Source organism: Gorilla gorilla, chromosome X (assembly GCF_029281585.2).
Source record: "Gorilla gorilla gorilla isolate KB3781 chromosome X, NHGRI_mGorGor1-v2.1_pri, whole genome shotgun sequence".
Taxonomy (NCBI): domain Eukaryota; kingdom Metazoa; phylum Chordata; class Mammalia; order Primates; family Hominidae; genus Gorilla; species Gorilla gorilla.
This window is the reverse complement of record NC_073247.2, coordinates 51,983,624-52,010,909: the sequence shown is the minus strand read 5'-3', so window position 1 is coordinate 52,010,909 and position 27,286 is coordinate 51,983,624. Positions and strand designations below refer to the sequence as shown.

Below are 27,286 nucleotides of genomic sequence, written 5' to 3'. Positions count from 1 at the left end.
CACTGATTTTGCAGTCAAGGGTTCAAAGTGACTCTTCTCTATTTGCTTTAAAAATCCTTGGCCAAAATAATTATTAATGATAAGCCATTATTGAGATGGTAGCCAAAGAAGTTTCCCAAAACTTTTATTCTTTTTGCCTTGATATCCACCTAAACCTGTGTAGCCTACAAATAAAAAACTCTTTTATTATCCAAAGTGAAATTTGGTCAACTGTTTTTGAAGTTAGTTTCCTCCCCCAAAGAAACTATTATTACACTTTTTTGTCAACTCTTCTATAAGTCATTCTAAACCTAATTGCTTTGGCCTCATGTGACATTATACTGTATGGGGTTGAACCTTTCATTGCCCAAATACAGACATTTCACCAGAGAGCTTGGGCTTGCCCCATCACAAGAAACACATGCTGTACTTCTCCCGGGGCCACAGAATCAGACTTGGGCCTAAAATAGCCAAAGTGGTGACTAAGATTCATTTGGACAGGGCCAAGCTGTCAAAACAGAGAGGGGTCATGTGGATTTACCACATCCCCTTGCAGGGCTATTTAAAGTTTTAAGACCCACCAAACAACCTAGAACTAGGAACATCAGCAGGGTCATTAGTGAATGTGTTTGGCTTCTGATAAGGCTGTATTCTTTTGAGTAGTTCAGCCACCTTGTTAAAACATGTTACACCTACCATCCTCAAGGAACTAATTCCCATTCTGCCGCTTCAGTGGACTTCTAGAACAGAGATTGCAACTTCCTTGGCTTTCAGAGTCCACCACACACTTTATTTTCACACAACTAGGTGCTCATCCTACCCAGACACTATTCTTAACCTCCTCAGTGGTGGGTGACAGTTTAATTTGTAATGACTCCCTTGGAAGTGATTAAAAGGGAGTTCACAGAAAGCGATAGAAAATTACTTTTGTGGCCAGGCACAGTGTTTCACACCTGTAATCCTAGTACTTTTGGAGGCCAAGGCGGGCAAATCGCTTGAGCTCAGGAGTTCAAGACCAGCCTGGGCAACATGGTGAAACCCCGTCTCTACAAAATATACAAAAATTAACCAAGTGTGGTGGCTGTGCATGCCTGTAATCGCAGCTATTGGGGGCCTGAGGCAAGAGGATCACTTGAGCCTGGGAGGCGGAGGTTGCAGTGAGCCAAGATCGCGCCACTGCACTCCAGCCTGGGTGACAAAGTGAGACCTTGTCTCAAAAAAAAAAAGAAAAAAGAAAGAAAGAAAAATACTTTGGTAACTTAGTCATGGCGGAATGAAGGAAAATGTATTTTCCCCATTTTGGTTACCACATGTTTCATGTGTCGAGTTTTTTCCTCCTAATTCATACTAAGCTCTGGAATTGTAATACTTCAGTAAAAAAAAAAAAAAGAATCCTCTAGATAACAATACTTTCTTTAATAAACTACATCGTTCTGAGCACAGAACTGAATATGAGGATATTTTCTCAAACTGAATATTAGGATACATGAGACAGACTGCATGATCTCCAGGCTGTGTGGAAAATCTGTGCTCTGTGGTCTGGGGCTTTTGAGGGGGCACACCTGTACTCTAACCCTGGCTGTCATCTACTGAAGGAGGTACTGAGGAAAGTGGTAACTGTTGTTATCTGAGGATGTCTATCCAGAGAAGAGACTCAGGAAGGAATGTATTCTGAAGTCATCCCTATTGCTTCTTTAATTATTTCTACCCCTAGAAAGCAAATTCCCCACAGCAAAGTGTGTTGAAGAAATTCTATACAAATAGAAGCAATATTCTATGTTTGGGTAAGTTTATTGCAGTCCATTTAAGAAATGGTGAGTCGAGTCCACGTGATTCAATTAAGAGGATAAAATCATTTATTTCCTATATATACAGAAAGCAAGGATTTCTAATAACTTTCTACCGTTTTTCTTTATTATTATTATTATTTTTTTTTTTTTTGAGAGAGTCTTACTCCATCACCCAGGCTAGAGTGCAGTGGCACAATCCCAGCTCACTGCAGCCTCCGCCTCCCAGGTTCAAGTGATTATCCTGCCTCAGCCTCCCAAGTAGCTGGGACTACAGGCACCACCACATCCAGCTAATTTTTGTATTTTTAGTAGAGACGGGATTTCACCATGTTGGCCAGGCTGGCTTTGTACTCCTGACCTCAAGTGATCCGCCCGCCTCGGCCTCCCAAAGTGCTGGGATTACAGGCATAAGCCACCGCGCCCAGCCTTTATTAATTTTGCAAATTGCAAAAGTATTCTCTGACTTACTGATTGGTCACTTGTGTTCCTGAACTGTGCATAACTACGAAAGGTTTGTTTAGGAGTGCCATTTTCTAATACTGTATAAAGCTGTACTATCCAGTACAGTAGTAAATAGCCATATGTAACTGTTTACATTTCAATTTTAATAAATTAATATTAAATAAAATGTAAAATTTGGTTGCTCTGTTGCGCTAGCACCTTTCAAATGCTCAATACCACGTGTGACTGATGGCTACTGTATTAGACAGCACAGGTTTAGAAAATTTCCTTCATCACAGATAGTTCTATTGTATGGTATTGCTATAGAGTCTTGGTACCTGCAGAGTAATGCTTATACCTAAGCAGCACTTTTTGATAGGTCAACCAGGAAGCTATAATAGATATTTTTTGGCAATTTTCTTTCTGTTAGTTCAACAAAAACTAACTTAAATATTTATCAAAGACCTTTGTACCTTAATCAAACCCAGCATGTACATACAGTCCTCTCTGTAGTAAGGGTTTGTACAAAGGCAGTAAATTGAGATAGCAGTCGTTGTGGGCTTCAGCTAATCAGAGCATTAAATCTGGTATCCAAAAGGTAACCTTTGAGCCTGGGCAACATAAGGAGACCCCGGCTCTACAAAAATAAAAAATTTGCCGGGTGTGGTTGCACACGCCTGTGGTCCCAGCTACTTGGAAGGCTGAGGTGGGAGGATCACTTGAGCCTGGGAGGTTAAGGCTGCAGTGAGCTGTGATCACACCACTGCACTCCAGCCTGAGTGACAGAGTAAGACTCTGTCTCAAAAATAAGCGGGGTGGGGACCTTAATTCTAAAAACTGAAAACTTATTCTGGTATGAGCAGTTCCGCAAATATTCTGGTATGAACAGTTCCACAAATAATAAGTGAAGTGATTTTGATCTTACATATTGATTTTACAAATCAACTAATTTGTGATTTTTTTTAAGAAATACATATATAGGCCAGGCATGGTGGCTCACGCCTATAATCCCAGCACTTTGAGAGGCTGAGGCGGGCGGATCACCTGAGGTCAGGAGTTCAAGACCAGCCTGACCAACATGGAGAAACGCCATCTCTACTAAAAAAAATACAAAATTAGCTGGGCATGGTGGCACATGTTTGTAATCCCAGCTACTCGGGAGGCTGAGGCAGGAGAATTGCTTGAACCTGGGAGGCGGAGGTTGCAGTGAGCCAAGGTTGCACCATTGCACTCCAGCCTGGGCAACAAGAGCGAAATTCTATCTCAAAACAAAAAAAGAAAAGAAATACATATATAGATATATGTTGTTTTTTCTTTTTTAATTGAGACAGGGTCTCACTCTGTTGCCCAGGCTGGTCTCAAACTCCTGGACTGAAGCAATCCTCCCACCTTGGCCCCCCAAAGTGCTGGGATTACAAGTGTGAGCCACCATGTCCCACCAGTTTATGATTCTGAAATGTAGAATATATTACTTCCTGTTGGGCAATAGATTTTGAAAATTATGTACATTTAAGACCATCTCTATAAAATACTTTTACATAGACCCAAAAGAATTTCTAAGCTATCTATTCTGTGCAATTACTCTTAAATATAACTATATCTAGTACACTTACAAGTCTCATTTTTCATTTTCTCTAGAGAAAATACTGCAGCCTCTTTTAGTCATATATCCTGACTGAAAATTATGAAATTAAAGGTTTTAGACCTATGTTTAGGTTATGTTTGAGTATTATATATGTATAGGCTATGCTGACTAAACTGAATGATAACTCTGGTTTTGGCTATATGGAGACATATCAAAAGTTCTGATTTAATTAATCATCTCACCTAATTATCATCTAGGACCTAATTATTAAGTATAATCAACCCAAATTCTTTAACATCTCTACCTTGAAATGATTTTCTTGACTTTTGGTCATCTCTGTTCAGCCTCAACCTCTCCAAATTCTCCACCCTTTTTAGGGCTTTTGAGTTCAGTCGTCTGAATTCTAATAGGATGATTATCTTTCAAATTTCTTTGTCACACTCCTATTGGTATGTTCTGGTGATACACTTTCTCCCCTCAGTACATTTCCCTGTTCACTCAGAAATATGACTATATATTACCTTGTTATTTAGGTACAAAGCCAATTATTCTATATCTGATACTTGTATATTTTGTATTTAGATGTTTTAAAATGTACCCTCCTGCCATGACTGTGTATTGCCTTGTTATTTAGGTACAAAACCAATTATTTTATATCCAATACTTGTGTATTTTGTATTTAGGGTTTAAAAATGTACCCTTCTGCCATTGTGCCTATCAAACTTCATGATGCATGTTTCTGAGCTCAGGAAATACCAAAAAGGGAGTATTCGGTTTTTGGCTTTTGTCTTCAAGTCAGCAATACATCTTTGTTCAGCTCTTGTGTTCCTCAATAACTTTGTTCCCTCCTTAAGTGCATTCAGTAGTTAAACTTAGCAGAAATCTGACCTAACCATTTTCTTGTTTTCCACTTCCTTAAATGCCACACAGAATCATCTAGCCAGAAGCATTCCATTTTGATGTTTGACATATTGACATTTCAAGAAAACTATAATTATGATTAAGAATTATTTCTGGTTCTTAACTACAAATTAAAAACTTGTGGTGCTCTTTTTCTCTGAATTTATAATCTGCCTTCTCCTTTCTGGGTTAATTTGCTTGATAGAAAATTTCAACTTTAATATTATTTATCTTAACAGATTGTGAATAGTCTAATTAACTCAAAAGTATTATGTTTCGCCCTTAAAAGATACTAAATTATACCTTCTAAATTAAAGCAGGTAGAAAACTTCTTTGTCAAGGGTTTAATAAACCAGAAAGTTTGAAGAACTACTTGTATAAAATCTGATTTTTTAATTGTTGTATTACATTATTGCTATCGATGAGCAATATTACATTATTAGCAATCAGTAGCAATAATGTAATACAGGGGTTGGCAAACTATGACCTGGGGGTCAAATCCAACCCACTGCCTATTCTTGTATATAAAGTTTTATTAGAACATAGCAAAGTACATTAATTTGCATATTGTCCATGGCTGCTTTCACAGTACAGTGGTAGAACTGAGTAGTTGCAAAAGAGATCATATGACCTTTAGAGCCTAAAATACTTACTGTCTGATTATTTACAGAAAAAAAATTGCTGACCCCTAGTATAGTAGAAATCCTTGAACTGGGGAGAGTAGTCATTGAATGTCAATTATGTCTACTCTTCATTATGTCTCTAAGTTGACAGAGACCTTAACAGGTTGCTAAGCCTCTCTGGACCTCAGTTTTCTCATCTGCAAAATGAGTCCCTTAGAATGAATAATCTCTAAGGTTGATTCTCAAACTAATAAAATTATATGAATCCGTGACCTATTTCAGAATGATGTTGCTGTTTTACATAATGGCTTGCATTGAATATTTAAACCACCTATAGTCACTGGGTTCAGACAACTAAATATTAGGTGGGGCACCATGGCTTACACCTGTAATCCCAGCACTTTGGGAGGCTGAGGCCGTAAGAGTGCTTGAGCCCCAGAGTTTGAGACCAGCCTGAGCAATATAGTGAGACTCAGTTTCTATTATTTAAAAAAAAAAAAAACTACGTAAACAAAACTGCTAGTCATAAGACAGATAAATTTAAAGCATACTACTATTGTTTCAAAAGCATTTGCATCTCAGGGCTCTTTTAGATACTGTTTTCCTAGTAGTATAGGTATTTATTACAGATCTTTGACAATAGTAGCAAGAAGAGGCCTTGAAGCGTATAACTAACATCTTAAGAAATACAGTTGTACTTCATTTGGAAATAAAAATAAAGCATCTCTAAAAGCCTAGTTTCTGTGTGTGGGAAACGTGATTTGATATATAAAAATTCCATTCCCATCCAGCTTTTAGGAAACATGTATAATACGTAAAGTAAAATAAGTTTTTATAAAAAGAAGAACTCAACATTCACTACTGTTTTTTCAACATGGTAGCTATAATTCTGCATAAGAACCTTTCATGCGTTAACTTTAGACTTTCGGAAATCTCAAAAGTTACCTGGAATGTTAACATCAATATCACTTCTCTCTTTTTGCCCTTCCCTTTCTACAGTAAGTAAACTTTGTGGAAATATATTTTATTAATGTTTTCTGGCCAGGCGCAGTGGCTCACACCAGTAATCCCAGCACTTTGGGAGGCCGAGGTGGGTGGATCGCTTGAGCGCAGGAGTTCAGGACCAGCCTGGGCAACATGGTGAAACCCCATCTCTACAAAAAAATACAAAAGTTAGCCAGGCATGGTGGCACACGCCTGTAGTCCCAGCTACTTGGGAGACTGAGATGGGAGTATCACTTGAGCCTGAGAGGTTGAGACTGCAAAGAGCCGAGATTGTGCCATTGCACTCCAGCCTGGGCAACAGAGTGAGACCCTGTCTCAAAAAAATAATAATAATGTTCTCATATTAGCAGATACCTAAACACAAACAAGTTTTATCTTTCCAGAAAAATTCAAGAGTTAATATTTAAAATTTAGACTTAGACTACTTAGGTGATTTGATAAACTAACTAAATGAGTGATTCTACATAGACCAGCAAAAGGCTGTGCTCATGTTCTAGATCTTTATTAGTAGAGTTAGTAATGATATGCACTTACAGAATGCTTTACAATTTGCAAAGCACTTTCATTAATACATTATGACTTTTGCCAATCCTGTAAGATAAGTCCATTTTAATATTCTTTTTTTTTCTTTTTTGAGACGGAGTTTCACTTTTGTTGCCCAGGCTGGAGTGCAATGGCACGATCTCGGCTCACCGCAACCTCTGCCTCCCGGGTTCAAGCAATTCTCCTGCCTCAGCCTCCCAAGTAGCTGAAATTACAGGCATGTGCCACCATGCCGGGCTAATTTTCTGTATTTTTAGTAGAGACGGGGTTTCTCCGTGTTGGTCAGGCTGATCTCAAACTCCCGACCTCAGGTGTTCCACCCGCCTCGGACTCCCAAAGTGCTGGGATTGCAGGCGTGAGCCACCGCGTCCGGCCCAGTTTTCATATTCTTACTTTACAGATAAGAAAGCCTAGAGAGGTTAAATGATTTACTCCCAAATACCACATGTTCTCCCTTATAAGTGGGAACTAAGCTATGGGTACACAGAGGCATGCAGAGTAGTATAATGGACACTAGAGACTCAGAATGGGGGAGGGTGGAGGGGCAAGGGATAGAAAATCACCTGTTGGGTACACTGTACACTACTCAGAAGACAGATTCACTAAAAGCCCACACTTCAGTACTGTACCATTTATCCATGTAACCAAAAACCACTTGTACCCCTAAAGCTGTTTAAATAAAAAATAAAATAAATATGATTTACTGAAGCAGTAACTCCCAGCATTTTTCCACTCTACAGTCCTAAGGGATGTCATGCACTCAAATGGCAGTGATTTCCAACTAGGAATAAGGGGAGGCTATGCATATAGCTTAAAAGAGTCATATGTAGTTGATTCTGTTGTGTGGCCTGATGGAGAATTTCTATACAAAAGTAACACATTGTCATTGTTAAAACAAAAAGAGGGAAAAAAGATTTTAAAAAGAAAAATGACACATAATCCTACCACCCAGAGATAATTAATGCTATTAACATTCTGGTGTATACGCAGTCTTTTATATCCATATTAACTTTTTTACCCAAAAATGAGATTATAATATACATTGATTTTAAACCTTTTTCATGTAATTAATCACAGACATCTTTTCATTCCACTAAACACCCTTCTACAACATCATTTTATAATAACTGCAGAATATTCCATCCTGTGTTACATGTTTGAATTCAAGATGTAAGTGGTTTCATATACTTTTACAATTCCCGATTAGTGTTATTCTGGTATATGCATATGTAATTTATTTCAAGGAATCTGAAATAATTTAAAAACTACCTCTCTTCTAGCCATCATCTCCTATATATTTGACTTAATGGATAATCCTTAAGATAAATAATTTGTTAAATAACTTATTTATATTTGTGTATTTGTTTTAATAATCTATTTTTTCATCTCTTTGTTTTAGGGTGCAGTACTGGCCGCTGTGTCAAGTCACAAATTCAACTCATTCTATGGGGATCCCCCTGAAGAGTTACCAGATTTCTCCGAAGACCCTACCTCCTCAGGTAATTGGATAATTCACTTATTCACCTGTGTGAGTCATTTGTCATTTACATCCATTCTCTCCCATTGTGAATAAACTTTTTCTGTGCATTTAGTTAAATCCTCCAACGGATTCTAAGGAAGTTTGTCAGCAACCAAATCCTGTCTACATGTGTCTTGTTCCTTTTCATTTTAATACCAAAGTTGCTTTCTCCTGTGGCTCCAAAACCAACACTTCATTTTTTTTCTTTTCACCTCAGTAATACTTCTTCCCCTTTCCACACTCTAGACCCAGCATTGCACTCCATCCAATCCAACATCCTAGTCAGTCTTTTGGGATCTTTCTGATTACCTTCTCTCTCAACAAAAACTTCTAATATAAGCTTTTCCCCAGGTCAGTCGTATTAGATCAGACTGTGGGCAGCACTGCTTTGAATGGAATCTTTCAGTGTAGAGCTGTCTTGTGAGTTATCTCCTGAAACAGTTACCAAGTTCTTCTTTCTGTATAAAAATCTATAACACGGCCAGGCATGGTGGCTCATGCCTGTAATCCCAGCACTTTGGGAGGCCAAGGCAGGCAGATCACCTCAGGTCAGGAGTTCGAGACCAGCCTGGCCAACATGACAAAACCCCATCTCTGCAAAAACACAAAAATACAAAAAAAAAAAAAAAAAAAAAAGCCAGGCGTGCTGGCCTGCGCCTGTAGTCCCAGCTACTTGGGAGGCTGAGGCAGGAGAATCACTTGACCCGGGAGGCGGAGGTTGCAGTGATCCGAGATCATGCCACTGCACTCCAGCCTGGGCGATAATGCGAGACTCCGTCTCAAAAAAAGAAAAAAAAAAATCTGTAACACATGCATACAAGTATCCAAAGGGGAAGAACACAGAAGAGTTATTTGTTTTGATGAACTGTATATAAGTACCCCTGAAACAACCTGCCAGTGTTCACAAAATCATTTTATAAGCCAGTGCAGTGGTGTGCGTGTGTAGTCATAGCTACTCAGGAGGCTGAGGCACCCGGCTCAGGAGGATCACCTGAGCTCAGGAGTTTGAGGATGCAGTGAGCTGTGATCACACCACTGCTCTCCAACCTGGACAACAAAATGAGACCTCGCCTCTTAAAAATTAAGAGATAAAAGGCCGGGCGCAGTGGCTCACGCCTGTAATCCCAGCACTTTGGGAGGCTGAGGCGGGCAGATCACGAGGTCAGGAGATCAAGACCATCCTGGCTAACACGGTGAAACCCTGTCTCTACTAGAAATACAAAAAAATTAGCCGGGCGTGGTGGTGGGCACCTGTAGTCCCAGCTACTCAGGTGGCTGAGGCAGGAGACTGGCGTGAACCCAGCAGGCAGAGCTTGCAGTGAGCCGAGATCACGCCACTGCACTCCAGCCTGGGCGACAGAGTGAGACTCCGTCTCAAAAAAAAAAAAAAAAAAATTAAGAGATAAAAAAATAAAAAACCGAAACCATTTTATAAAATGCTCAGATTTCCGTCTTACCAGTGTAATATTCTCAAGAATCATTTACTAAAAACCCATAGGGTCCATTTATATGTATATGTAAATGTGTGTGTGTGTGTGTGTGTTCTAAATTTTTATTTATGCATTTTTTATTTACTTAACTCCTGAATCCTGTGTCCTCTGGCCTCAGCTTTTTTTCTTTCTTTCATTAGAGCCACTCCATATTTGTCATCTTTGATTTTTGTACTCTTGGACTAGCTTCATCAATATTCATATATTACCACTGGGACTGAGGCCCTGGGCCCTTCCTAGAGCCTGAGGTTTTTGTCCCACAGTTAGTAATATAGGAAGAATTAATGTGCTAATGCTTCTTTCCTGTTGGTACCATGAGCATCTGTCAGTATTTATGCTTCTCCTCTCCTCTGTTTATACATGTGTGTGCACCTACACATTCACATACACACACACAGAATTTCTTACCAATTAGTATGTGCTTGTACCTTGTGCAAAATGACAAGATCTTGAGGTGATGGATACCCCATTTACCATGATGTGATCATTATGCCCATATCAAAATGTCTCCTGTACCCCATAAATGCATACTGTGTACCCACAAAAATTTAGAACTTTTTTAAAATGACAAGATCAACTTTCCCATTCCAGCAGTTATACAGTTCCTCATTTTGACCTTTACCAATTAGGATGTGAATCTTCCTCTTTTGAGTGAAGGTGATTTCCAAAAACATTCAGAAATGGGAATCTTAGAGAAGAGACTCTGAGGAGAAAGCCTTGCCATTTTTCTTGTGCTGACTTGGTCATTATCCAGAGCCCTTCCCACATGAAAGGCAGGGATCTAGTTGTGTTTATAGGTGTGGTCCCCAGTGCTTCTTATTGTTTCACATCTGTCTTTTCTTCCACTCCATTTTGTTCCCTCCACCTGTAACTTCTTTTGTTAGCTGAAACCTCTGTCTTCTCTCCTCACACTCAGATTACAGTGGACCCTATTTAAGGGGAGTGGATCCAGTAATGGTTTGTATTGTCATACTGTGGCTGTATGATATAATCACATGCTTATAATATATTTAGGGTAAATCTCTTTGAGATTTTAGGTCAAGATCTCTACTACCATTTTCATCTTTAGAAATGGAGCTAAAGGCTGGGCATGGTGGCTCATGCCTGTAATCCCAACAGTTTCAGAAGCCAAGGCAGGAGGATTGCTTGAGCCTAAGAGTTTGTGACCAGCCTGGGCAACATAGGGAGACCCTCTACTTTGTAAGAAGTCAAAATATTAGCCAAGCGTGGTAGCACACACCTGTGGTCCCAGCTACTAGGGAGGCTGAGGCAGGAGGATCACTTGAGCCCAAGAGGTCAAGGCTGCAGTAAGCCGTGAGTGCATCACTGCACTCAAAACTGGATGACAGAACAAAACTCTGTCTCAAAAAAAAGAAAAGGCGCCAGGCACAGTGGCTCATGCCTGTAATCCCAGCACTTTGGGAGGCCGAGGTGGGTGGATCACTTGAGGTCAGGAGTTTGAGACCAGCCTGGCCAACATGGTGAAACCCCCATCTCTACTAAAAATACAAAAATTAGCCAGGCATGATGGCCACGCGCCTGTAATCCACCTGAGGCAAGAGAATTGCTTGAACCCAGAACACGGAGGTTGCAATGAGCCGAGATCGTGCCACTGCACTGCAGTCTGGGTGACAGAGCAAGACTCCATCTCAAAAACAAAAGGAAAGGAAAATAAAAAGAGTAATACTCTATGCATTTAGGAAAATATGAATATTTAAAATAACAGTTTAAAAACTTGTCATCTAATAAGAAGTCAAACATGTTTAGGTATATCGTTTACAATGTAAAACAATTTTTCCATAAATGATAATTTTCTATTTTGATTATTGAAATTCATACATTATGCATTTACTAGAATTCATTTAATCTTATGATGAACTGTGTATTGCTTGAAGTGGGGCTGGGCACGGTGGATCACTCCTGTAATCCCAATACTTTGGGAGGTGGAAGTGGGTGGATCACTTGAGGTCAGGAGTTCGAGACCAGCCTGGCCAACATGGCGAAACCCCGTCTCTACTAAAAATACAAAAATTAGCTGGGCGTGATGGCATGTGCCTGTAGTCCTAGCTACCAGGAGGGTAGGGAGCCAGGGCTGAGGTAGGAGGATCACTTGAGCCCAGGAGGCAGAGTTTGCAATGAGCTGAGATTGCACCACTGTACTCCAGCCTGGGTGGTAGAGTGAGACCCCATCTCAAAAAAAAAAAAAAAAAAATTCAATGTTGAAATATTCTTTTCTCATATTTCAAATCAAATAATTCAGAATCAGAACCCAACGTTTGATGTCTGAAATCCCAAACAGTTCCAGTGATTGTACTCATGGAACATGAGGGCTCACTTTGGGGTCGGCTGGGGGACCATGCTTCTGGTGGCTCATGTAGTGGGCCGAACTGTGGCTTGATAACCTGCTCGTTCTAAAATCATACTGTTTGTTGTTTGTCCATATGCTGCCTTCCTCCTAGGACTTCTAGCAGCAGAAAGTAGGTATCCCTTTGTTTTCCTTTAAGGTGTATCTTTTATGCAAAAGTGTTTGGCTTTGCATGGTTCGTAATCAGCTTGACTTTTTCCTTGGCTGTTTGTGTGTAGTTGTTTAAGTATTAATTTTAACACTGCCTGGTCATAAAATTAAAACTTGGATATATTGATTTTTGAGGCATTGTTGCACAAACAATATTAAGTTCTCACTTCTTTCATAAGAGGAAAAAAGACAGTGTTAAAATTTGAACGGCACTTAATACTTCACATCTGAATTTCACATACGAATACATTAATTCTGGGGAAAGAGTAACATTTGTTTTAGAGTTTGCTTGCAAGAAAACTTTCAGGGTAAGTGAATTTTTCTTTGACAATTACATCACCTGTAAGTGGTCTTTATTGCTTCCTGTTACTGAGTCCATTTTCAGTTTATTTGGACCTGTGAAATAAATTCTGAAATCATATCTCTTAACAACTTTTACCATCAGATAGAACATTTATAAGGAATAATGTAATAGCTAGATTTTAATTACAAAGGGGCATAATTTGAGTTTGGGAGAAAATTAAAATGTAAGAAATGTACACACAGTTGAGTACATGTAAAACTGAGGAAATCTGAATAAGATGGGTGGATTGTATCAATGTCAGTATTCTGGTTATGATAATATACTATCGTTTTGTAAAATGTTACCAACGGGGGAACTGAGCAAAGAATACAAGGGATCTCTCTGTATTATTTCTTACAAGTACATGTGAATCTACAATTATCTCAATAAAAATTCTAATTAAAAAAATAAACCTTTACCTCAAAGATAAATGAGAAAGCCTGGGTACTAATGATTGAATTCATTTTCACATTTTCTTTTTTTTTTTTTTTTCAATTTTTATACTGCTTTTTATTGTGGTTTTAATAATTTTTTATGTAATGATTTGATTTAATTTAATGTTTTATTTAACATAAATAAAAAATCATTAATATTTCATTTTGAGATGTTATAATTTAATTAAACACTTCCTTTTTTTCTCCTCCCCGAGATGGAGTTTTGCTCTGTCGCCCAGGCTGGAATGCAGTGGCACGATCTTGGCTTACTGCAACCTCCACCTCCCGGGTTCAAGCAGTTCTTCTGCCTCAGCCTTCTGAGTAGCTGGGATTACAGGCATGCGCCACCACACCCGGCTCATTTCTGTATTCTTAGTAGAGACGGGGTTTCACCAGGCTGGTCTCGAACTCTTGACCTCATGATCCGCCCACCTTGGCCTCCCAAAGTGCTGGGATTACAGGCGTGAGCCACCGTGCCTGGCCCAACACTTCCTTTTTTTTTTTTTTTTTTTTTAATTTTATTTTTTATTGATCATTCTTGGGTGTTTCTCGCAGAGGGGGATTTGGCAGGGTCATAGGACAATAGTGGAAGGAAGGTCAGCAGACAAACAAGTGAACAAAGGTCTCTGGTTTTCCTAGGCAGAGTGTTTGTGTCCCTGGGTACTTGAGATTAGGGAGTGGTGATGACTCTTAACGAGCATGCTGCCTTCAAGCATCTGTTTAACAAAGCACATCTTGCACCGCCCTTAATCCATTTAACCCTGAGTGGACACAGCACATGTTTCATCAGAGAGCACAGGGTTGGGGGGGTAAGGTCATAGATCAACAGGATCCCAAGGCAGAAGAATTTTTCTTAGTACAGAACGAAATGAAAAGTCTCCCATGTCTACCTCCCCCTACACAGACACAGCAACCATCCGATTTCTCAATCTTTTCCCCACCTTTCCCCCCTTTCTATTCCACAAAACCGCCATTGTCATCATGGCCCGTTCTCAATGAGCTGTTGGGTACACCTCCCGGACGGGGCGGCTGGCTGGGCAGAGGGGCTCCTCACTTCCCAGTAGGGGCGGCCGGGCAGAGGCGCCCCTCACCTCCCGGACGGGGCGGCTAGCCGGGCGGGAGGCTGACCCCCCCACCTCCCTCCCGGACGGGGCGGCTGGCCGGGCAGAGGGGCTCCTCACTTCCCACTAGGGGCAGCCGGGCAGAGGCGCCCCTCACCTCCCGGACGGGGCGGCTGGCCGGGCGGGGGGCTGACCCCCCCACCTCCCTCCCGGACGGGGCAGCTGGCCGGGCGGGGGGCTGACCCCCCCACCTCCCTCCCGCACGGGGCAGCTGGCCGGGCGGGGGGCTGACCCCCCCACCTCCCTCCTGCACGGGGCGGCTGGCCGGACAGGGGGCTGACCCCCCCCCACCTCCCTCCCGGACGGGGCGGCTGGCCGGGCGGGAGGCTGACTCCCCCACCTCCCTCCCGGAGGGGGCGGCTGGCCAGGCAGAGGGGCTCCTCACTTCCCAGTAGGGGCGGCCGGGCAGAGGCGCCCCTCACCTCCCGGATGGGGCGGCTGGCCGGGCGGGGGGCTGACTCCCCCACCTCCCTCCCGGACGGGGCGGCTGGCCGGGCGGGGGGCTGACCCCCCCACCTCCCTCCCGGGCGGGGCGGCTGGCCGGGCAGAGGGGCTCCTCACTTCCCAGTAGGGGCGGCCGGGCAGAGGCGCCCCTCACCTCCCGGATGGGGCGGCTGGCTGGGCGGGGGGCTGACCCCCCACCTCCCTCCCGGACGGGGTGGCTGGCCTGGCGGGGGCTGACCCCCACCTCCCTCCCGGACGGGGTGGCTGCTGGGCGGAGACGCTCCTCACTTCCCAGACGGGGTGGCAGCCAGGCAGAGGGGCTCCTCACTTCTCAGACGGGGCGGCTACCGGGCAGAGGGGCTCCTCACTTCTCAGATGGGGCGGTTGCCAGGTGGAGGGTCTCCTCACTTCTCAGACGGGGTGGCCAGGCAGAGGTGCTCCTCATCTCCCAGATGGGGTCGTGGCCGGGCCGAGGCGCTCCTCACATCCCAGACGGGGTCGTGGCCGGGCAGAGGCGCTCCCCACACCTCAGACGATGGGCGGCCGGGCAGAGACGCTCCTCACTTCCTAGGTGGGATGGCGGCCGGGCAGAGACGCTCCTCACTTTCCAGACTGGGCAGCCAGGCAGAGGGGCTCCTCACGTCCCAGACAATGGGCGGCCAGGCAGAGACGCTCCTCACTTCCCAGACGGGGTGGCGGCCGGGCAGAGGCTGCACTCTCGGCACTTTGGGAGGCCAAGGCAGGCGGCTGGGAGGTGGAGGTTGTAGCGAGCCGAGATCACGCCACTGCACTCCAGCCTGGGCAACATTGAGCACTGAGTGAACGAGACTCCATCTGCAATCCCGGCACCTCGGGAGGCCAAGGCTGGCGGATCACTCGCGGTTAGGAGCTGGAGACCAGCCCGGCCAACACAGCGAAACCCCGTCTCCACCAAAAAAATACGCAAACCAGTCAGGCGTGGCGGCGCGGGCCTGCAATGGCAGGCACTTGGCAGGCTGAGGCAGGAGAATCAGGCAGGGAGGTTGCAGTGAGCCAAGATAGCAGCAGCACAGTCCAGCTTCGGCTTGGCATGAGAGGGAGACCGTGGAAAGAGAGGGAGAGGGTTCGGCATGAGAGGGAGACCGTGGAAAGGGGAGAGGGAGAGGGAGAGCCATTTTCACATTTTCTTACATTAGTTATCTGTAGCTCAAATTGCAGCTGATTTAATATAAATCTTATAGTATATTAGTTACCTATTGTTGGGTAATGAATTACCTTAAAACAGCAGTTGTCATCTCACAGTTCCTGTGGGTCAGGAATCTGGGCGTGGCTTAGCTGTGTGCCTCTGGCTCAAGATCTCTCATGAGATTGTGGTCCAGTGCTGCTATCTCACCGGAAGGCACAACTGCAGGACGAATCCTCTTCCAAGCTCACTCACATGGTTGTTGCCAGGCTTCAGTTACTTACTGGCTGTGGTCCTCTTCACAGGGCTGGCTGTTCACAGCATGGCAGCTCACTTCCCAGCACGAAAGATAAAAGAGGGGGGCAAAAGTGAGAGACAGTGCCCAAGACTGAAGACACAGTCTTTACAGCCTAATCTTATAGTGACGTCTTATCACTTCTGCACTATTCTGTTCATTAGAAATGAGTCAGTAAGTCCAGCCTGCACTCCATGGGAGGGGACTGATTACACAAGGGTGGAAATACCAGGAGACCAGGTTACTGGGGCCCATCTTAGAGGCTGCCCACCACGTACAAATTAATAACTATTAAAATGTAAGATTCTTCCCATCTAGATTTAGCGCTCCTCTTTTTTTTTTTTTTTTTAATCAGCCAACCTGTCATGTTATTTGAGAATGGGCATCTTGGATGTATCAGTAGTGATTTTCCTTAGTTGTAAAGCTTTACATGAGTGGGTACTTACTAGCAGAATGTTATTAAAGTACTTTGAAAAATCTGTGCTCGAAGATGTTTCTATATGGAAGCATAGACTATTTTAATAATCATAATGGCATTAGAGATTATAACATCTATACGCTGACAGAATACATATGCAGAGTTTACTTCCTTTAATAAATTTCAAGGTATCTGTACCATAATCTACATATGGAGAATCTAAAGCATGTATCACCATATGTAAGTTCTCATAGCTTGAGTTGGATATGGCACAGATGCTTATGTCCAAAATACAGTTTCCATTACAGGATTCATTATTGCTTATAACTTGATTGATAACAAAGAATTTGCTTTGTGCAGTGGGAATAAAAAGTATTGAAGAGGGTGTGGTGATAGAGGGAAGAGATTGGCTGCAAAGGGACAAGAGAGAACTTTTTTGAAGTGATGACAGTGTACACTTAAATGGCGAATTTTAACTTAAAACAGTATACCTTAGTAAGCAGATTTTTTTAAAAAAGTATTGTGCTTGCAAGGAGGGGCTTTGATTGAGTAGGTGATAATGTGTGTGTGTGTAGTAATACAATGTATTAATTGATCACTAATATAATGGAAAAGGCATTGATTACTCTTAGAAGATGCTAGGCTAGATTCAGATTCTAGATTTGCTCAGTGATGCTGAGTTTCATAGCTATACATTGTAAATTAAGAAATACACACACATTGAGAATTTAATGTGTTATTTTGTGAAAATCTGAGAAGCAGGAATGGGATTTAATGATCTCAGCTGTCATCCATCTGAAAAACCTAACTTGTGATTTTAAATAAGATGGCATACTGCCTTCCACTATTCCCTTTTAAAAACAGGAAATGTCCCTGCTTTTATCTTTATGAAGTTTTATTTATGAATAAAGTTTGTACTATTTTAAAAAAAAAAAATACACAAATCTTTATTGAAACAATTACAGTGAAAACTTGGGTATATCAAAACTCATTGAATGGTACACTTAAGATTTGTGTATTTCATTCTATGTAAATTTTACCTCAGAGAGAAAACTAAGCATTGCAATCTTTGCTGAAGTCTTTAAGGGTGAAGTGTACTAATGCTGGCCACTGCCATTTAATTTGAAATGAATGAAAAATACGTGAACTGATGGATAGATGGGTAGACATGTGATAAAGCAAATACAGCAAACTGTCAACATATGTAGGATCTAGGTGGTTGGCACGATTCTTTCAAACTTTCTATATGTTTGAAGCTTTTCATAGTAAAATGTAAGGGGGAAAACTTTTAAGACATACTCAGCCTACTTTAACACTGAGAACTTTTTAGTCTAAACATTTGACTGTTTATTTTTCTGTCCTCCTTTTGGGTTATTTTTACTTGGTCAACCTTTTTATGAGACTTCCACTCTCGTAATGAGATTATTCTAGACTCAAAGCTTTTATTGACCTTAAAAACATATTTCTCTTTAAAGAAATAGAAACATTTTTTAAACAGTTGACATATTTATGCTTTTTTTTGACTATTATTTCATAATAGTAGCAGAAAACTTTTGAAAAACTTGTTTGTACTGGTGAGATTATTTGAAAAAGTAGAAGTATTCAAAGGTAAAATGTGCAGGCCAGTCATGGTGGCTCATGCCTTGCCAGCACTTTGAGAGGCTGGGGTGGGAGGATTGCTTGAGGCCAGGAGATTGAGATCAGCCTGCACAACATAGTGAGATCCCATCTCTATTTAAAAAAAAAAAAAAGTATAATTATAAACCTGATTTTTAGATACAAACTTTATTGCCAAATGAATTATGAAAACAAAATACTATTCTGAAGGCAGGGCATTATAGTATCTAATAAGTTCATGAATGTGGAAGTTTGGACCAAGGGCTAGGAAAAAACCTTATATGGTAAATCAAATTGAGATTAAAGAGAGAACAGAAATTAGACATCACGCCTGTAATCCCAGCACTTTGGGAGGCCGAGGCAGGGGGATCACGAGGTCAGGAGTTTGAGACCATCCTGGCTAACACGGTGAAACCCCCTCTCTACTAAAAATACAAAAAAAAAATTAGCCAGGTGTGGTGGCGGGTGCCCGTAGTCCCAGCTACTCGGGAGGCTGAGGCAGGAGAATGGCATGAACCCAGGAGGCGGAGCTTGCAGTGAGCTGAGATCACACCACCGCCCTCCAGCCTGGGCGACAGAACGAGACTCTGTCTCAAAAAAAAAAAAAAAAAAAGAAATTGGACATCACCTCATTACCAAATGCAAATCATTCTGGTGCATTGCTGAGGATAAAACATGATTTTGTGGGTGGGGGACAGTCTGTTATGGAAGGAACACTGAATTAGGAGTGAGACCTGGGTTCTAGGATTTGATCTTCTGCTTATTGCCTGTGGCCCTTGGAAAGGTTATTTAACCCTACTGAGCCTCTGGTTTTTCAAATATAAAAACACTTGCTGACCAAGCACGGTGGCTCAATGCCTATAATCCCAGCACTTTGGGAGGCTGAGGCGGGAGGATTGCTTGAGCCCAGGAATTTGAGAATAGCCTGGGCAACAGAGAGAGACCCCCAACTCTACAAAAAACTTTTTAAAAAATTAGCCAGGCATGGTAGCATGCCTGTAGTCCCAACTGTTTGGAAGGCTGAGGTGGAAGGATTGCTCAAGCCCAGAAGGTCGAGGCTGCAGTGAGCCAGGATCACGCCACTACCCTCCAGCCTAGGCAACAGAGCAAGATCCTGTCTCAAAACAAAAAAAAACACTTGCCTGCAGAGACAAGGTTATTGTGGAATCACATAAGATAGTAAGTGTAAAAGCACTTTGGAAATTATAAGCTGTTAATACAAATATAAGTATTAAAATAATTTCAAATGTGGCTTTAAGGAAACAGTACTATAAAAGAAATTGTTTTCTGTGGTTGTCTTTCTCATACTTTGTTTTCAATTCTTCAGAATTTACTCAGAAAAAAATCATTTTAATCAGGCCATTTTATGAAGTGTCTTGGTACAAAGGACTCTGCAAAGTACACCCCAGAATACAGAGGTAAATAGGATACCTACAGCCCTGCTGTTAAATCAACTGCCCTCTGAGGTGAACTTGTATACTTTTTATTGATTGATTTTGTTTTCAAGATAGTTACAAGTTTATTCAGAGGTTTTATAGGAAAAACAGCCTTTTTAGTCTTTGAGAAAAATAGTTATTTTATATGTGACAGTATTGATCTTCAAAATGAAAACTAGTAACATCTTAATTAGCATGTGCTGCATGTGTTATATTGATAATCACTACTGCCTCGGGGTTTAAAATCTAAAACAAATAGCAATGGAGAAGCCTGAGAAGTGTCTTTGTGTCTATTTATATCTTATAATGAATTGAAACACCATGGGATTTTTAGATGGTTGGTACTGAACTACAGATATCAATTATACACACATCTATCCAACCAAGAATGTGTTCTGTGGTTCTGTTTGTCATACCCAAAGAAAGAAATAACGGAACTAGAACAGGTGTTAATGGAAGGTGTTAAAATAATCAAGGGTGAAGACAGATTTTGAGGTTAAGCCAAAAATATGTATTTATTCCATTTGAAAAGATGAAGGAGAAATGGAATAAAAACTCTAATTTTTCTACCTAATTACAGAAACTTAAAAATAGGGGCACTTTTCAGAGCTTGAAATAGACAACTTGAGTACAACTAGGGAAATGCTTCTTTTCATGATTGAGAACCCATCAAGTTAATCATATTTGGGTACAAGATAAGACTATAAATCAGTTCAGAAGAGGTGACAGATCCAAGGAGGTTTAATAGACCTGTTGGAATTGTGGCTCTTGCCTACTTTAAATGCCTGCTAACAGATGCCTTTGTGCTTTCCAGCAAAGTATCTGCTGGTCCTGTCAACACAGCTTTGATCCTGTGTGGGGGTGGTGAATTCCTGCTCATCCACCTCTCTGCGGCTCCCCAACTCCTCCCTAGGCAGCCTGTGTGTCAGTTTGTTTTTACCTCTTCTATACCGTTTACTTCAGGGTATAATATGCCTACTTCACACACCAGTCTGAGAGCCCCTTCCTCAGGGCCAGTGATCATATCTCTGATTTCTCTGAAGCCCTTGCCTAGTACCTAGCAAAAAGCAGGAATATTCAATAAAGATTTTGGGGCCAGGCGCTGTGGCTCACGCCAGTAATCCCAACACTTTGGGAGGCCTAGGCGGGCGGATCACTCGAGGTCAGGAGTTCAAGACCAGCCTGGCCAACATGGTGAAACCCCGTCTCTACTAAAAACACAAAAAATTAGCTGGGTGTGGTGGTGTGCGCCTGTAATCCCAGCTACTTGGAAGGCTGAAGCAGGAGAATTGCTTGAACCCAGGAGGCGGAGGTTGCAGTGAGCTGAAATCATGCCACTGTATGCCAGCCTGGGCAACTGAGTGAAACTCTGTCTCAGGAAAAAAAAAAAAAAAAAAAGATTTTGGTTATTGTCTGACCCAATAGGGCATTGTTCAAGTTCTTTTCCAACCTCCATATTCATGCATAAACCACACAACTTCTTGTTGAAGGTTTCCTGTATGTTTCCTAGCATAGCCTATTAGTGTAGTAAGTTAGGCAAAACATAGACTTTGAAGCCAAACAAACCCAGGATTGAGTCCTGGCTCCACCATTTACTAGTTATGCCCTTCCATGAACCTTCTGAAGCTCAGTTCCCTATCTAGAAGGTGGGATAATATATCTGCCTTACTGTGTTGTCCTGAGGATGTTCCTGGAACATAATAAACACTCAAGAATTGGGAGCTGCTGTTAGTGTTTCCTTAAGTACTTAATTCAGTGCATACTTTGAAGATATTATAAAATGAATAAAATAAAGAGCTGCCTTAAGGACCTTACAGCTAAGGGAAAAAAAGAGTGAACAAGCACACACATAAGTAACTCATGGAGTGCGCTGGTGGTACAGGAATGGCATGGAGCACTTGGGAAGTTCACAGACCAACAAATGATACATCCCTGGTCTGGTACAGCCAAAATTGCTTCCTGGTCTTGAGACTGACCATCTTAGTATTCACTTGATAAAAGGTTGTTTTTGCTTTAATCTTATATTATTAATAAACTGCTACATAAACTGTATATCAGCATGAGCAATGCTGGTAAAAGGCCGAGCACAGTGGCTCAGGCCTGTAGTCCCGGCACTTTGGGAGGCTGAGGCAGGCGGATCACTTGAGCCCAGGAGTTTGAGACCAGCCTGGCCGACATGGTGAAACCCCGTCTCTACTAAAAATACAAAAATTAGCTGGGCGTGGTAACCTGTAGTCCCAGCTGCTTGGGTGGCTGAGGCACGAGAATCGCTTGAACCCAGGAGGCAGAGGTTGCAGTGAGCTGAGATCATGCCGTTGTACTCCAGTCTGGATGACAGAGTGAGACTCTGTCTCAAAAAAAAAGAAAAAAAAAAAAACTCAGTAAGATTTCACTAAGATAACTGAGTGAAGATGATAATTAGGTTTCTGTGGTATCAGCTGAATTTTTTAATATACAAAAAAAGCACTTGATTAGTATTTTTGTTATTGTGGTTTCATAAGTCCAGAAGTTTAGAACTGGCTTTAGTAACTTGATAAACCTAGCATCATTTAATTCTGTTGTTGATGACATGCTGGGGTCAGGGGTTCAGTGGGACATTTGGGACTAATTTCTTCACATCATCTCTTGCTTTCCAAGGCTTTCAGTAAAGGATGAAGAGAAAATTGGCTTTTAACTAATTTCCAGATTTTTTGATCGGGGGGGCGGGCACTCTGAACAAAGTAAATCCTGAGAAGATCAGGTAGAAGGAAGTGGATTGGGTTAATACCTCTTTAGGAATAACAGAGGAGATGAGGACTGATTTCTGCCATTTATCTCTTTTATCCCACTTAATATCCACTTAATGTTTTCAGTGAAAGGATACCAACAGCCTGGCAGGCATAATTCAAAATTTAATATTATCCAGCCGGGCATGGTGGCTCACACCTGTAATCCCAGCACTTTGGGAGCTCAAGGCAGACGGATCGCTTTAGCTCAGGAGTCCAAGACCAGCCTGGGCAACATGGCAAAACCCCATCTCTATAAAAAATACAAAACTTAGATGGGTGTAGTGGTCCCAGCTACTCTGGGGGCTGAGGTGGGAGGATCACTTGAGCACAGGAGGTCGAGGTTGCAGTGAGCCGAGATTGTGCCACTGCACTCCAACCTGGGCAACAGAGCAAGACTCTGCCTCAAAAAAAAAAATTATCCAGGCCAGGCGCAGTGGCTCACGCCTGTAATCCCAGCACTTTGGGAGGCCAAGGCGGGCAGATCACGAGGTTAGGAGTTTGAGACCAACCTGACCAACATGGTGAAACCCCGTCTCTACTAAAAATACAAAATTAGCTGGGCGTGTTGGCACGCACCTGTAATCCCCGCTACTCAGGATGCTGAGGCAGGAGAATCGCTTGAACCTGGGAGGCAGAAGTTACAGCGAGCCAAGATCATGCCACTACACTCCAGCCTGGGCAACAGAACGAGACTCTGTCTCAAAAAAAAAAAAAAAATTATCCATAGTTCCTTCAACAGACGAATGGTCAAACAAACTGGTACATCCACACAACAACCTGGATGAAGCCCCAGATAATTATGCTAAGTGAAAAAATGCAGTCCCAAAAGGTTACATACTGTATGATTTCATTTATTCTTTTTATTTTATTTTATTTTATTTTTTAATTTTTAGAGGGACTCCTCCTTGCAGACCAGGGCTACCCCATAGGCAGTATGCCCAGAATAGGAGCCTCATTTATTATCAAAATGACAAAATTGTAGAAATGGAGAACAGATTAGTAGTTGCCACAGGTTAGGAGGGGATAGGGTAGGAGGGGAATGAGCATGGCTATAAAAAGGCAGTATGAGGGATCCTTGTAGTAATGGAATGTTTTATAGCTCGACTGTATTAATGTCAATATCCAGGTTGTGATATTGTACTACAGTTTTGCAAGATGTTACTATTGGAGGAAACTGGGTAAAGGGTACATGAGACCTTTGTGTTATTTTCTTTTACAACTGCATGTGAATCTACAATTATCTCAAAATAAAAAGTCAAATTTTAAAAAATAGCTACAGTAATTTCCACGTGGACAGCCACACCATATGTGGTTTAAGACCCAAATCTTTAACATAATTAAATAGAGCTACAAAAATCAGTAGCTTATATAGCATTTTGTTTTGTTTTGCTATTGTAGAAAAACTTGGAAAGTATGGATAAGAACAGAATGAAATAGAAATAGGACAGTAAAGATAACAGCTGTAACATTTTTGCTGTGTTTCATTCTGTTTTTTGTTTTTCCTGAGTTTGCATATATGTTTTGTTTGGTTTTTTATCGTAACTGGGAATATACAGTTTATTTAGTTTTGCATTCTGCTTTCTTGAATTCTATATCATGAAGATTTCTCTGTGTCTTTGAAATTCTTCAAAAACAATTTTCATTTGGCTACATATTCCATTATAAAGATATTCTATAACCTACGTAATCATCCTCTATTAGATTTATTTTCCATTTTGTATGATAATATCATTATATATAAATCTTCCATTTTTTTCCTTAAGGTGGGTTTTTGTAAATGGAATTACTAAATCGAAGTGCATGAACATTTTTAAGGCTTTTTGATATATGTTACCAGATTGCTTTCTGGAAAAGTGGTACTGATATATATTCTCACCAATAATTGCATGAGAATGGATAAGGTCTAAGTCAGGAAGAATTAGAAACAGAGTTCTGGAGCATAAAGATTTTTATCTTTATCAAAAATATAATTTCTCAACCACAGCACTGCTGACATTTTGGGCCAGATAATTCTTTGTTGTGGGGGCTGTCCTGGGTATTGTAGGATATTTAGCAGCATCCCTGACCTCTACCCACTAGATAGCAATAGCTGCCCTCCCGCTGTAGTTGTAACAACCAAAAATATCTCTAAACATTGGGAAATGTCCACCTGGGTAACAAAATTGCCCCTGGTTGAGAACCACTGATCCAAAGACTTAAATGTGCAATGAGACACTTATTCTTAGAGTTTCTCTACTGTGTACTAATGTTCTGAAGCTTAGCTCCTTGGAGCTCTTTTTTTGTGGAGTATATATGTGTATTCTGCATATTGCCTGCAAAGTAAAAGAGGCTGATCTTTTTTTTAAGGCTGTGTAAATGGCTTTGTTACTCCTCATTGTGTATCTTTCCCTACTGACATCTGCCTGGTTTCCTGGTTATGAGAAGAAACTTAAAGTGATGGCACTTCCATTTGCTTTGCCCTACAAAAATGATTTGCCTTGAAATTTAATACGGTATTTGGAAGTGTCAGTCAGCGTACCTATACTTTGTCTTTATCTTCTGAGTAAGAAGGGTAAGAGTAAAACAGAATGAGAATGACTTTGGGTCTCTTGAGTCTGTATGTAAAGGAAAAAAAAAGGAGTGGACTGGGATTTTTGTTAACTAAAGTTCGAGTCTTAAAAACTAAGAAGCCTATTTTAAGCAGCAGGAGTTCCCAGTTGAAGGTCTGTTCCCTGTATCTACAGCTGGCTTTACCTTCAGTTCTTGATGGAATGCACCTGGGTAAAAGGCCAACCTTGTTTCTATAATATTTCAGAACATCTTGGAGTCCTGAAACCCATACTCTCTTCCTGACATAAAACTTGCTGTGTCCAGATCTTCTAGTGCTTAGGTTATACTTGATAAATTTCATTAATTCAAAGAAGATAAGCTGCAGTTTCCTCTGAAAAATGAAGAGCACACAAATACATTAATAAGAACATGAACTCTCTGAAAATACTGTGTCCTTAAATGATATGAAACTCATTTAAGTCTATCCTTCAGTAAAGACACTAGCCTTTGAAGTTCTGATATGAATTCATTGTTCTTAAGTGTAAGATTTAAGTTTAAAAAGTTAGTTTGACATTGACTTTCTATACTGGCTGTTTCTTTTCTGTTTGTCCCCCTTAGGAGCAGTCTCACAGGTGCTGGACAGCCTGGAAGAGATTCATGCGCTTACAGACTGCAGTGAAAAGGACCTAGATTTTCTACACAGTGTTTTCCAGGATCAGCATCTTCACACACTACTAGATGTAAGTCTGTCTTTTTATTATTCTTGTTTTTTGGTGAATTGAATATTGGCCGGGCACGGTGGCTCATGCCTGTAGTCCAAGCAGTTTGGGAGGCAGAGGCGGGCGTATCAGGAGGTCAGGAGACCGAGACCATCCTGGCCAACATGGTGAAACCTGGTCTCTACTAAAAATACAAAAATTAGCCAGGCGTGGTGGCGCATGCCTGTAGTCCCAGTTAGGACTGAGCTGAGGAGGCGGAGGCACAAGAATCACTTGAACCCGGGAGGCGGAGGCTGCACTGAGCCAAGATCACACCACTGCACTCCAGCCTGGGTGACAAAGCAAGACTCTGTCTCAAAAAAAAAAAAAAAGAAATTGAATATTTAGCATACCTTTTTACTTTACATGAATTCTCAGATGTCTATCATAACAGTCCTTTTCAGTTGCCTTAAGTCTATGAGAAATGTGGGAAATCATCCATCAAAAATTCATGATTGAAATACAGTATATGGCCGGGCACCGTGGCTCATGCCTGTAATCCCAGCACTTTGGGAGGCCAAGGCGGGTGGATCACCTGAGGTCAGGAGTTCGAGACCAGCCTGACCAACATGGGGAAACCCCATCTCTACTAAAAATACAAAATTAGCCAGCTGTGGTGATGCATGCCTGTAATCCTAGCTACTCGGGAGGCTGAGGCAGGAGAATCGCTTGAACCCAGGAGGCAGAGGTTGCAGTGAGCTGAGATCGCTCCATTGCACTCCAGCCTGGGCAACAAGAGCGAAACTCCATCTCAAAAACAAAGAAAAAAGAAATACAGTATATGTACAGTACAAATGCAATAGAGCCTAGCAGGCTACAATGGGGAAAAATTTATATATCTTTATATTTATAAATTATATGTACATAATGCATGCAAGTGGTATGTGAGTTTTAAAAAAGAGTAGAGTACAATCCTACTTTACTGAATTATCTTGTATTTCTGTTAAAAGAATCCATTGAGGTTAGCTGTGGTTACTTTTTATTGCTTTGCACATTACTTTAAAACATTATACCTCCAGCATGAGTATAGGAGAGAGAAAAGCAAATGAGATACTGTGCAATAGGCTGTATTCCCACACACATTTCATATTTAACATTGTTTTGTTCCATAGATTCAATGTCTTCTCCTTAAAACATAAGCATATACTCCATCTTTAAATATTACAGGCTCCACTGACAGCAGACTGGGATACAAAGGAAAAAACAGAAGCTGACCATTTTCATTTCAGTCACATTTTAAGTAAAATACCTTTCTTAGAGAACTTGGTTCACTTCAGCAATGAAAACTCTTGGGTGGTTTCGATGGTATTTGAACATGTTAGTCTTTTTACAAGAAAAATCTTCCCTTAATGAGAGAATCATACTTGCTTTGGGGTGCCTAGAACTGTTTGGTGCTGAATAATTCGCCATATGATGTAAATGAAGCTAAAGCAAAATTTCCCAGAATGTGTTCTACAGAACATTGCTCTGGGAGGTTGCTATGGGTGTTGCCATGGTGGGAGGGGGAAGTAGATCTTAAATTTATTGGTTAAATTATTTATTGACTAAATAAGTTTGGGAAATGCTACATT

The 27,286-nt window shown here is 41.4% G+C and overlaps 1 protein-coding gene across 17 annotated transcripts in view; it reads left to right on the top strand.

Annotated features, from left to right (window-relative positions):
• Window positions 1–27,286, top strand: part of CASK (calcium/calmodulin dependent serine protein kinase) — a 412,700-nt gene that overhangs the window by 291,093 nt on the left and 94,321 nt on the right. For 9 of the 17 annotated variants that reach the window (XM_055376433.2, XM_055376435.2, XM_055376440.2 and 6 more), the window contains exons 10-12: window positions 8,266–8,365; window positions 12,335–12,352; window positions 25,576–25,697. In XM_055376433.2, the coding sequence (XP_055232408.1) occupies window positions 8,266–8,365; window positions 12,335–12,352; window positions 25,576–25,697 (240 nt within the window). The remainder of the gene's footprint in view (window positions 1–8,265; window positions 8,366–12,334; window positions 12,353–25,575; window positions 25,698–27,286) is intronic. The other 8 variants (XM_004064027.4, XM_055376436.2, XM_055376441.2 and 5 more) reach the window with 1 other exon arrangement.